This window comes from Berghia stephanieae, chromosome 2 (assembly GCF_034508935.2).
Source record: "Berghia stephanieae isolate SIO BIC M18660-M18661 chromosome 2, UCSD_Bste_1.3, whole genome shotgun sequence".
NCBI lineage: Eukaryota > Metazoa > Mollusca > Gastropoda > Nudibranchia > Aeolidiidae > Berghia > Berghia stephanieae.
In genome coordinates, this window is record NC_088361.1 from 130,182,020 (window position 1) to 130,194,138 (window position 12,119).

The window sequence follows — 12,119 nt, forward strand, 5'->3', positions numbered from 1 at the left end:
GATGTATTCACTGCCTGGCTACTGTGCCACAGCCAGCGAGAGAGGTCGCGAAGTTCGCGCGAGTCGTCCTCACACACATACACACACACACCTAGTCAGTAAATAACGCACGCACAGAAGCGTGTCGAACCGGACCGACAGGTTTCTCTCTATTTTGCTACCGACACACATGCATATCTCCTGTTCTTATTTCTCAGTCTCTATATTTCTTTGGTTCCGTCCGGATGTAAGACGGAAAAAAAATAATGCGAAATAATTATTTTTCTTCGAAAGCTCTCACACGACCGCACCACTTCCTCTTCTTCTTCTATAAGAATTAATCCAAATAAACGAAAGAATCAGCGCAAACATTTAACAAGCACATCATTCAAAAGGGTAGGAATTGTTCTCTTCCTTTCATTTTACTAACTCAGACCTGGGCCCCCAAATAATTGGGATTTTTTTTTTTTGGTACCATAAAATAAGAACCTCGTTATAAATAAGTAGGGGAAAGTGACATGATTTGACTAGTCAATTGACGTGTCATATCTGTTTTGTGTCCATATTTTTGTCCTGTTGTGTCTATTTTCGCGTGTTCAAAAATTTCCGACAATTTTTTCACCGACCATTTACAGGCCTGCAGTCTTAGTCTTAGATTGTGGTGGGAGGGATTCCCCTTGGGGCGGGGGAAAGCTGGCCATCCTTTGGCCTGTGGATTCGTCCCCTGTCCATAGACTTGCTATCTCTTCTCTGGGTGGGGCCTACTTCCTGTGGTAGGCCGAGAGGTCACTTATGGTGTGTCTTCAACTCCTATCCCCCTATATGTTTTTCCTTTTCATATTGCTGTCTTTGTTCTGAATTGATTTTCCTCCGTTTTTCCTGGTTCTGGAGGGAAGCAGTCAAATGTATAGTTCCTTTTTGTATATATATATATTTTACGGAGGGGGGGGGGGGGGGATCTTAAAAACACCTTTCTGTTATGCTCCTCTCAAAATCCTATTTTCAACATCAGCAGCTATCCAAATTCCAAACTGAATATTCAGTCAATTTATGAAAACTTATATCAAGCTGGTGGAGAAAAGAAGACCCATGTAATTCCTATGGCAAGCATGTCTAACTACTCGGGTTAGTTCCTTTATATAATATATTTTATTTTTTTTGAGGGGGGGGGGGGGGGGGGGGGGAGGGTCTTTAAAACACCTTTCTCTTTCTGTTATGCGCGTGCTATTGTTTTTTTGTTTTTTTTATTTGAATATAAAATATTTGTACAAGTAGTCTTTGTCTACTTTTTCTTTGGCAGACTTGTCAACCAACTTCAACCATTTAAAAAGATTTGTCCTGTTTCCCCAATAGTATTTAGTCAGGTATTTTCATATTTCTCCTCCTCCCAAAATCATATTTTCAACATCAGCAGCTATCCAAATTCCAAACTTAATATTCAGTGAATTTATGAAGACTTATCAAACTGATGGAGAAAAAGAAGACCATGTAATTCCTTTGGCATTCCTGTCTAACTACTCAGGTTCACAACAAGCTGGTACTATTTTATTTATCTCCGCTTTTGTTATTGTTATAAATCCTGACCTTTTACATTTAGCATATATTTTAGTCAAGAATCGCATATTTTATATTTTGGACCTCAAAGCGTATTAAATTAAGAGAAATCATACTGGTTAACCAGTCTGCTTTGGTCTTTTTAACTTCAAATCTGCAACTTGTTCCCCCAATCATTTTACTTTTTAACTGGAGCCGAAATGGCTGACAAGTAGCACTCACTGTAAACCCCTTAGAAACGACAATCTTTTATCCCACATTATCATTTATTGTCCTTTCCATACAGCTTTGTGTCCTGGAATGAGATCATTAATTTGGTTTCACATGGGCTCTGTCAGTAGTCTTTTGGTGAGAGGTGAAACTGATGGATTTGCTTGTATTTTTCTGTGAGAGATAATTAATTCTATGGTTCTTTGCTATAAGTTTAAAGTAACCATTTGACCATATCCCTTTGGCAGAGATTTTGTGGCATTGTCAGTCTGGGACAACAATGGTTTCAGATTAACTGACTGATGAGATTGTTTATATCTGATCTTGGTTGAACTTATCCCCTTTATCTTACTTTTTCTTTGATGCTTATTTAGCTTGACTGTGTCTGGTGCAGCGCTTGATTGGTGGAGGTCATAATTGTATAATTGTAAACATATTATTACGGTGGATGAATATAGATCAAAGGAAATTTTCCTTGATTGTGGGGTCCCCAGGGTTCAGTAGCCTACTTGGACCTGTTCTTTTTGTTCTGTCCTTTGGCCCTCTGTCTAAAATCACTAGAAGTGTTTCAGTCTGTCATACAATCGGTACGCCAAGAATAAGCAGTTGTACTGTGTCTCCAACTAAAGAAATTGGCAAGGAGTATCCGACATTAATAAGAAGTTTATTCAAAGCGTTAAGAAATGGATTAATAACAGACTGAAACTGAATAATGGTAAGACTGAGGTTCTCTATGTGGAAAACAAGAAGTGAAAAGGTGAATCAGATTTGAAGCTTGGGAGACGCTTCCATTCAAATTGTTGACAAAGACCTCGCACAGTCTTAGAATCTGGACTATCGATGGAGCAACAGGTTAATAATTTGGTTAGGTCTCACTTTTTCCAAGAAAAATTACTTCCATTAGATGGTTCATATCTGAGTATTGACCAAACCACTGGTGGTGTCCCTAATGCTATCGAAATTAGATTATTGTAATGCTCTGCTGTTTGGCGTTGCACAACATAATCAGAATTGTCTTCAGACATCCAGAACAACGCTGCCAGACTAGTATTCATGAAGTATAGATGTGATTTTGTCAGACTTGTTTCATGACTGCATTGGCTGCCTGTTGAGAAAATGATTAAATTCAAAACTTTCGTTTTAGTGTATCAATGTCTTGATAGTATAAGTACTGCCCCTTCCCACCATTTGGAGCTAATTGAATGATAATGATATTCAAAACCCTGTCTCTTACATTCGACCAAACTGGTTGTCCATCGAATAATCATACAGCTTGATGTTGGCCAAGAATACATTCACTTATAACTTACACAATACCTAGCTCACCAACAGCGTTATAATCATTAACATCTTCACCTCTATTGCATCATGATCAAACTAGCTTAAAGTATTTTGCTCTTGGACCTGCTTAATCTGCTTCCAAACTTTATTGAGCATGTCCCCTTTGGAGCTAGTTAGCTTGATCAAATTTTAAAAAATCATATCTCCCTTTTTACTATGGCTCAAATAGGGAAGAAAAGTCGTGACATAAAACTCTATTTTTTTGGCTCATACATTCTTGGGAATGTGTATGTAACCAGTCCCTAAGAGTACTAATAATGAATAGTTAGATAAAGGTATATATTTAGACTAGAAAATATGTCATCACTTTATTTACACCAAACTTAAAAAGGAATCGTGTATGGTTATTTGGATGCCATATTGTACACATGTAAGTGACCAATCATCATAAACAATCATTTGTTGGAGATAACTAGATGCTGAAAGTGAATTTAAATTTGAAAATATAATGATTAAAATAAATATTTTAATTTTTAACAACTTAGGAAACAAATTCCGTTGTGGTCAATAAAACATAAACTTATCTTTAAAGACATATGTTTTTTACTCAGGAATTTTCAACATCTAAATAAATCGGACATAATACTGTTTTAAGGTGATGGGTCGCATATTTGAGTTGAGATTTGAGAAGCATAATAACATCAGCCATGTCGGGGAATAATGAAGAAAACTATGCTAATTGAAGTGCGTAATACATATTCAACTCTATTACTGCATAGATTATGAAAATGATTCAAGGCCTAGATTTAGACTATCTGAAAAAATTAATGAATGTGTTACAAGCAATTCAAAGAGAGTGGTTGTCTTTCGACAAAGAGACAGGGTATCACCATAACTGTAAAATGATTATCAGATAGAGTTTGGAGGCTAAATCAGACATCTGTTGCACCGACACCAAGGTAATCTATTCAAAGGTGCAGTGACTTTGATTCATAGAACCTTAAGGAATGATTTAAAATGAACTCATTTTCACATGTCTGTTCACAGGAAATAACCCCAAGACCTGCCCGTAAAGAAAGCAACAATGAGGGTAGCTTTATATGCTAAAGGTGTAATCGGGCAATTTTGATTTTAAAATGAAAACGGAGTGACACATACTGTCAATGTAGATCATTATTAAAATGTGTTACATCAATTTTGTATAAGGTACAACACAACTCAACAAAATCCAAGATTTTAAATTTAGAATGCACTTTATTAATCAATCCTATATAAATATCAACTAAGAGATTTTCTTTTTACCACTGCAGATCTGCTCATTCTTACAACCACACAAACAATTGAAGTAAAATAATACTGGTGTCACACCTGGCCACCTTTCTGTAAAGAATAGAGTTAAAAACATAAAAATATTATTGATTGCGTAATCTGTAGAAAAACCATGAAGAAAAAACAAACAATGAAAGGGACAGGTAACAGGTTTACAAAAGAGATATACATGCACACACACACACACAGAGAGAGAGAGAGAGAGAGAGAGAGAGAGAGATAGATAGAGAGAGAGAGAGAGAGAGAGAGAGATATGAAAAAAAAAAGAATAACAAGAAAATCTTTTATATTTTGTATACACCTAGTCAATACAAAACATGAAAAAATGTATATCATTTGACTAATGGCAAAATGTCTTTATGGTTAATTCAAAAGAAACATGAAATGATACATGAATAAGCTTCAAAGCCACAAAATGAGCAATAGCTGTAAATGTCCTGCTCAAGGAAATAAAACTCTGAAAATGGAGATTAAACCAGAGTCCTGCAATGCATAATTCACTCATCATTCTTTTTTCCTGCATTATAATTCATTGTAACAAATGTAATGTCCCAAGCTTACAGACAGTTCAGTAATGGGTTTGGCATTGTTAATTTTGATTCGTTTTGTCAATATCTATTAGGACTCATTTTCTAAACAAAACACAAATATTACATGCACTGAAAAGAAATAAGCCAAAGATTTAGAAATACAGTGGATCTCGGTTATAACGAGAACCTCCGTTCCAAGCATAAATTCTCGTTATTCCTGATTTCAAGAGAAAGAACCACATAATCTTATTTTGACCCTTTAAATACATGGCTAATCCTTCAATACAGTGTGCAAAGTGCTGGACTTCATACTAAAGAGTCATTGCCTCATTCTTCTTCACTTCTATGATGGAGAAGCAAGCCAACTCCCTGCTGTGCGGTATGCATCTTGTAGTATGACATTCGCTTTCAGATTGGAAGTTCCTGGGATCTAGCCTCACTCGGCACATAGTTGTGTTCTTGGAAAAGACTCTTTGCTCACATTCTCTCATCGTATTCAGGTGAAAAATGAGTACCTGGTCGTTAAAAGTGTCTCTATTGGAAAAAATTGTAATGTCACCTAATAGGCGTAATGTCTATTCCTACATGTTACAAGTTGCTGTTGGCAAGGACCATTTGTAAAGTGCTTTGAGCATGTTTTTTGGATATTGTGCTATATAAAAAAAATCTCAATGCTCAATGGCGACTTTTGCCTCAATAGTTAGTCTCTTTCTTTTTTGATTTTGAGAATCCATAATTTTGTTATTGTTATTGTGTTGAAATTAGGTATGATGAGAATTGACGATATGATTTTGACAAAAAGTGCGGCAAAAACTTTGATTGAAATCGACAAGTTGACAGTTGATAGCAGGAACTGACATGTTATGAAGTAAAAATAAGCAAGAGGTCCTGACCGTGGTGCAATGCTAATGGATGGTGCTTGATGCGACACTCATCCAATAACAGGTAAGATGGGTTATTTCATTTAATTTGGAGGGGGGTAATCATCACGGCAAAGTCCCTTATCTACATATCAGCCGTACTGATAGTAATAGCTATCCTTTTGATATTGTAGCACTGCCGATACAAATTGCTTTGTTTTGCATGCTTGTGAATGTGATGTTTGTTGATAAATAAACGTGCATTTGTGATTTTCATTTTAGATCGAGTTCTCATTATTCCCAGTCTCTGATTCGCCCTTCTCGTTATAACAAGTCTATTTAAATAGAGAAATAGCGGAGAGAAAAAAACAGGGATTTGAAAAAGTCTCATTATTGCCTATGCCGTTAAACTTAAAGCACCACAGTACTAGACTGATGTGAATTTGGTGTTCACTAATTACTCCCAGATAGGGGAATTAAATGAGGCAAATGCAATCCCTAAATTATATTCCCTGACCGATCTAATTCTATGCCTTCACTTTTTCTACATACCACCTGCCGGGAAGTTTTACAAAGAAAAAATATTTTGAAATTTTACAATGAAAATTGCAAATTTTCTATCCAGAAATAATATTACTTTTATATTGAAAACGTAACTAATTTTATGATAAAACGCCTGTTCAACATTTTTTTTCTTACACTCACATTCCACAGCTTTCAAAGTTCTAAATTTATGCAAATGTCACAAAACATTAGCTATTTCCTGGGGAGTCTCTCAATTTGCATATACAGAAGGCAGAAAAAGGCAGCAACAATTACTACATAACAAAAATAAAGACAACAACACGAAAAACAACAACAAAAATTAACAAGACATGAAAAAAAAAAAATTTCATAAAAACTAAAATGGCTTACCTCTATAAATTCAATTTCCTCATTCGAAATTGGTTTCCTCCTATAACGTTGAGGTAATTCTGATGAATCTATGGAGGAACCTTTAGCTTTAGTTGATGCAGGTGGAACAGATGCTGATTGTTGTAAAGTCACATTTTTGGTGAGGAGGGCGTCTAAGGAGTTTGGATTGCCTTTGAGGGAACAAATATATAATATACATATATAATACGTACAACCCACTTGTAACAACATCCCACTCATAGAATCATCGTCTCAAAGTCACACTTTTTCCACTACCTTAAAAATTATAAGTAATGAAAATCAAATATAACAACAAAAATTTATAAAATCCTGCATACACAACAAACCGACTCAAAGACATTAAAAATTTTTCATAAAAAACGTAGCTATCCAATAAAAAAGGTTGCTTGCTGATCAATAAATCATTGCTTTTTCAGTTACGACAACCCATGACCATGCTCGCTTGTTCACCAATCCATGACGTGAAAGTGGATTCAGGGCTGTTTGTAGCAGTGTAAGAACAGGTGAAGCCCGAAACCTATCAACATATGAATATGTTCTAACCATCTAAGTGCGTAGTCAGTCAGAGTCATAGAGGGCCCATTTTCTATAGCATCAAATATCAATAATAATTGTTGACTACCCTTTGGATAGGATGGTGGCCTTTCACAAAGAACTTCACACTCGATCAAATAATCATAGCTACCCAGTCAGTGCTGGATGACAGGACAGGCTGAGGTCAGAAAAAATTTCAACTTCATCCGAGATCGAAAAACCACCCTGTTTGCTTGTGAAATAAATGACAGTTCTCTATCAGAATCCTAAAACCATAGCGAGCTCAAACATGAATCACAATAACAGTCGAGGACAGATATATAAATATCATAGGGACTGCAGTAAACTGTCGTTAGATGCGTCGTCAGTCTTTCCAAAAACTGAAAAGGAATCAAGTGGAAAATGCAAGATAACAACAAAGGAAGTCAATCTGGTTGATTTGGTGGCCCTTAAGAAATCTAAAACATTTCACTTTATTTGACTTTAAAAAAGTAAGTTACCATTAGTATCATCTGTTACTGAAGGCCAGGAATCATTTATATACCGCAGTACTGCCAATGACGTTAAATAAGGGAACATCCTCAGGATGTTGTTGTGCAAAGCAGGAAAGGGTTTTGATAGCTGCAAAAACGGCATGGCCAGAAACTGGTCCCAATGGTGTGGTATCCTCCATCTGACCCAGCATTGAGAATTCTCGTCACTTTGGCAACAACAGCGTCCACTGAGACTGAACTAGTGTTGAGCGGTATCGAGACTGGGTACTGGTAATATTGGCACTGACCTTGCCGGTAATTTCTCAAGACCAAGAATGGGTAGCTCATATAAGAGAAATAGAGAAAGAGAAGGGATAAAAGGCCTCAGTCTCATATACTGTCACCTGGCTTAATTCTTGAAAGAAACCATGAGATTGGCCAGGGCAGCTTGCTAAGACAGATCATTTTACACTGAGTGATTGTTGTGAGCATTTCTCATTAGCCTATTTATTTAAAGCAAAGTAATACTGGAAATTCCCAAAACCATTATAGTTACCAAGAAATGCTGGTATCACCGGGAATAAACTTCACAGCTAACCTCAAGGTTCTGATCAATGACAATTCACAGGATGTCGTTGAACAATAATCTTGCATTTATATTGGCTGTTACTTTACCTTTAAATTGTTATTGTTTCTTTCTTGTTTTGTTTTAAGATCAATTATTGCAGATATCGATATATTGCAATGTTGATATAACTGTCTTTCCGTAAACTTTATGTCGATATACAAGATCTTTATTTACTGATGTTCTATGGCAAACAAAAAACCTGAACAAAATGGGACTTTGATGTCATGTCGATATATCCACTCTGCACTGCCTTAGTTGCGCTGTCTACACTGCAACATTTGCTAAACATCTTTGTTGTGATAAATGCAAATTATAATATGGATGTGAACATAGCCACAGGACTTCTCTTTTGCTATTTTTGTTACAAAGCCAGCTCATTTTCATCCCAAAAGGTGAGGATAGGTCTGCCTTACTATATGAACTACACTGGCTTCCAGTGGAACAACGAATCAAGTTTCAACCTGCCTACAAATGCTTGGACGGTACAGCCATAGTCTTCTTGTCCAAACTAGTAGAAGTTTACCACCCCACCAGACCTCTGAGGTCATTGGATTACATAGTGTGACTAGATGTTCCACTGCCTAGAAAGTAGATGTTCATCCGTCATCTTCCTTAGAAACTTTCAGAAAATGCCTCAAGTTACACTTATTTACAGACGCGTTCTTCTCATGAAGTATTTATTCTATGTGTGTGTGTGTGAGTCAAAGTGCGGATGAGTGTCTGTTTGTGTCCTTGTGTATGTGTGTGTGAGTGTGTTGAACAACATATTGTAATAATTGTTATGGGCCCAGAGCCCTCCATTGGAGGGGTGAATAGCATGACAAACAACAAATGTATAATATTATTATCATTATTTAACATCATCAAAAATAATGTATTAACATATTAAACCTACTCGCTGTTTACCTGTGATTGTTGGATTTGGTAATGATCAAACTAACTCTCGTCGAAACATGAGACACAAAGCATCCACTTTGGTGCAATCTTTTTATAAATGGTCAGAATTCACATTTCTTACCTACAACTCCAGCTTGTAATTCATGTTGGGCTTCTCTCTTTGGGAATTTGATCATAGGTATATGGGGCTTTATCATTTGCTGAAAAAAAAATGATTAAATTAAATTATTTCTTCTTTTATTATATCACTATGGGGGATGGGGGTTTGGGAGGGAGGGGGTGGGGGGGGGGGGGATACTGTTATGTATTAATTTCCAATGGGACTTTTGCCATTCACTGCTAGGAACTTGTGGAAAGACTCCTGAACTAACTCTGGTAGATTACTTCGTTATCCTTTTTGGCAATTTTTACAGTTAGGTCTGTCTCTTTATTTAGATCACTATAAAGGATAGGGGATGGGGTTTCGGGAGGGGGGATACTTTAAATTTTAAAAAAGTTTTTTTCCAATTCGTGGTAGTAATTCGGGTTTAATAACTTCGCATATATATTCGTAAACAATGTCTTCCATGTAAATCGATATTAATTTTATCGATATAATATCAATTACAGTGTTTCTTTTTTAAAAATTGTTAAGTTTGTAAAAAATCTTTCATCTAAATAAATTGTAATTTTTTATTGGTCGCTATTTTTAGAATTTTGTTGTCATTTTATAGCAAAAACTCAGTGCAGCAGCGACACAAAGTTCCAACTTTCCATTGTCAACTGATTCATCAGCTGAGTCAATTAGTCTTCGGACTTCTGATCTGAACTATGTGGGTTTGAACCCCGCTGGTGACAATTATAATTTCATCTGATTTGTATGTCATGTGGCTAATAATATTAATATATGCTCTTGTATTCCAGATTCATAAAATTGATGAAATTGATGCATGTATATATTATATAAGAGGTTAATAATGATGTATTAATATCAAAGATTGAATAAAAATCTAAGTTTGGGAGTTGAAAAATCGTTCTTCCTGTCTTTTCCCATACAAATACCATGCCCATCCTTTTTATTAACCTGCTCAAAAAATCCCCTCTTTAGGGTGCTGTGAAACTACAAAAGTCCTTCCCTTTTTTAAACTATATAATTTTACTTTAACGGCCATACTTTGTTTAGTCTCTTACTCTTAGTGGCTAATCTGTCTAAATTAAGTCTTTAACTTTAGATTTAGTCTTGTCTTGGAAAGCTCTCACATCTCCTCACTCACACTCTCATCTCTTACTTTTCGGACTTTTCGCCTTGTCATTTTGAAAGTTGAATAAATTTTTTTAAAATAGATTTTAAAACGTCTTTATTAAAACACAGGAAACATCCATGAGCGGTGAAAACTGGATGTCTGACAAAGAGTACACTGCAATCGTAAACCGACAAGTAAGCAAAATTATACATTCATAATCATAAATTAAATTAAAATTAAAATGAAGTTGAGAACAAGCAGAGTAACAACCTTCAATGCCCTCGCGGTGCTAGCCCCAGCAGTTGCCATTGTGTGTTTGATCAAAGGAAGGCTAGGCATACAAAAATGTCATGTGTATTGGGGAATATAATGAAGAAATCCTTATCTTTGAAAGTGTGATGTCAGAAAGGATCAAACATCAGTAAGCTTTGGCAATCAAAAAATGCTCTCCTCAGTTCTCAGATCGAAAGTCATAACACAGGAAGTTCATGATGGGTGGCAACCACTTCAATGAGTAGATTATTTATTCGCATTATTAATTGACATTAATATTTATTCGTTTAATTCTATGGATGAAGTACAAATAATTAATGTTTGAAGCAAGGAATGGATATGAAAGATTCCAAGTGATCGGTAAATGGATGGTTCATCACTCATATGAATTCACAATTCGACCAATTGTGTTGTAGAATGTTTAATTCTATGGTTTGAAGTTACAAAATTTTAATTATAGCTCTTCATATGGAACTTCTTTATCGTTTATGATAATCAGTCTGTTCATTTCCTTATTCTGAATGCAAGCGAGTATGTACACAGCCACCCCACATTTATTAAGGTATCTTTTGTGTGTGTATTCCTTCCGGCCATCCATCAATTCATAAGAATTCATAAGAATTTTTAAAAATAATGAAGATAATAATAATAGGCTTAATGATAATGATAATAACAACATACCATTATTATTATTATTATTATTATTATTATTATTATTATTATTATTATTATTATTATTATTATTATTATTATTATTATTATTATTATTATTATTATTATTATTATTATTATTATTATTATCATTATCATCATCATCATCATCATCATCATCATCATCATCATCATCATCATCATCATCATCATTATTATTATTATTATTATTATAATTATTATTATTATTATTATTATTATTATTATTATTATTATTATTATTATTATTATTATTATTATTTTATATTATTAGTAGTAGTAGTAGTAGTAGTAGTTGTAGCAGCAGCAGCAGCAGTAGTAGTAGTAGTAGTAGTAGTAGTAGTAGTAGTAGTAGTAGTAGTAGTAGTAGTAGTAGTAATAATAATAATAATAATAATAATAATAATAATGATAATGATAACGATAATAGTGATAATAATAATAATAATAATAATAATAATAATAATATAATAATAATAATAATAATAATAATAATAATAATAATATAATAATAATAATAATAATAATAATAATAATAATAATAATAATAATAATAATAATAATAATAGTAATAATAATAATAATAATAATAATGATGATGATGATGATGATGATGGTGGTGGTGGTGATGATGATAACAATAATAATGGCAATAAAAGCGTCTTCAACAGTGAAGCATTCTTTTTACTTTACGAAATATACATGCTAAAAGTGGATATGTA

The 12,119-nt window shown here is 34.4% G+C and overlaps 1 protein-coding gene across 1 annotated transcript in view; it reads right to left on the reverse strand.

Annotated features, from left to right (window-relative positions):
* Positions 1-4,258: 4,258 nt before the first annotated feature.
* The window catches only part of LOC144966634 (uncharacterized), a 20,857-nt gene continuing 12,996 nt past the window's right edge, over positions 4,259-12,119 (reverse strand). Inside the window, exons 4-6 of the mRNA XM_078903393.1 lie at positions 9,333-9,411; positions 6,659-6,828; positions 4,259-4,404 (exon numbers count right to left, since the gene is read on the reverse strand). Of these exons, the coding sequence (XP_078759519.1) occupies positions 4,387-4,404; positions 6,659-6,828; positions 9,333-9,411 (267 nt within the window). The 3' untranslated portion in view covers positions 4,259-4,386. The remainder of the gene's footprint in view (positions 4,405-6,658; positions 6,829-9,332; positions 9,412-12,119) is intronic.